At 45.9% G+C, this 852-nt stretch overlaps 1 protein-coding gene across 1 annotated transcript in view; it reads right to left on the reverse strand.

Moving 5' to 3' along the window:
- LOC107577325 (glycine dehydrogenase (decarboxylating), mitochondrial-like) overlaps positions 1-488 on the reverse strand; it is a gene marked incomplete at its 3' end in the record, with an annotated part of 3,265 nt that extends 2,777 nt beyond the window's left edge. The window contains exon 1 of the mRNA XM_016263415.1: positions 9-488. Coding sequence (XP_016118901.1) covers positions 9-284 — 276 coding nt within the window. The remainder of the gene's footprint in view (positions 1-8) is intronic.
- Positions 489-852: the final 364 nt, after the last annotated feature.

Here is an 852-nt window from a genome sequence, read left to right on the forward strand (position 1 = left end):
GGGTTTACCTCAAGTCCAAGGGTATTAAGCATCTCTCTTTTCTCTTTGTCACCCGGTCCAATGTGTCTTTCAGAAAAATCATCGTGTCTCGGCAGGATTCGTTCAATCTTTCTAGACCACAAAACTTGTGAGGTGCCCATACAGCGCACATTTGCAGACACATCTGCGGTTAAACGTTGAAGTTTCTTAAAAACATCCCCGTTACTGCTGAAATTCTTGGACGGCACGCGAGCGTTCATCGACCTGCTGATGACAACACGCCAGGATTTAGCGCAGCTCTGCATGTTCTTCACTTGAGATTGACGGAAATTGTACGAGAGAATCTTTCAGCCAGCCTCCACACCGTGTAACCCACTAAATGTCTGTGAAATTCCTTAAAAGTGCCTATTTTATACGCCTCCGCGTTGCACAGGGAGCAGCCAATCGATAAGGGAACTCTCTCTGACGCAGAGACAAGCCCTGCTCGCTCAGGCTCCGCCGTAATAACGCGCTCTGAATGTGCTGTGGGGAGTTTTCATTAGTCACACACTTGGTATCTGCTCGTTATATGCTTTCTATGTTTTTACATGTTTTGTAGTCGCGTTCTTGAACGCCCAGTGAAATGCTGAGACAATCGTGAAGCAATCGTACAACTGAATGGAGTAGATGCTAGTTAGTGTGAAAATGAATGGGCTTCTTCAGGGGTTCCTCATTCTCCACACCTGCATGGGGAATCCTCTGCAGATCCGTTAAAAAGCATGGTTTTCTGGGGGAATATTCAAGATGAAGCCAAGATCTTGGCAAGTTACTCCATAAGGAAAATGCATCATATAGCCTATATATACAGTGGGTACGGAAAGTATTCAGACCCCC

This window comes from Sinocyclocheilus grahami, unplaced genomic scaffold (assembly GCF_001515645.1).
Source record: "Sinocyclocheilus grahami isolate Dianchi unplaced genomic scaffold, SAMN03320097.WGS_v1.1 scaffold5743.1, whole genome shotgun sequence".
NCBI classification, from domain to species: Eukaryota; Metazoa; Chordata; class Actinopteri; order Cypriniformes; family Cyprinidae; genus Sinocyclocheilus; species Sinocyclocheilus grahami.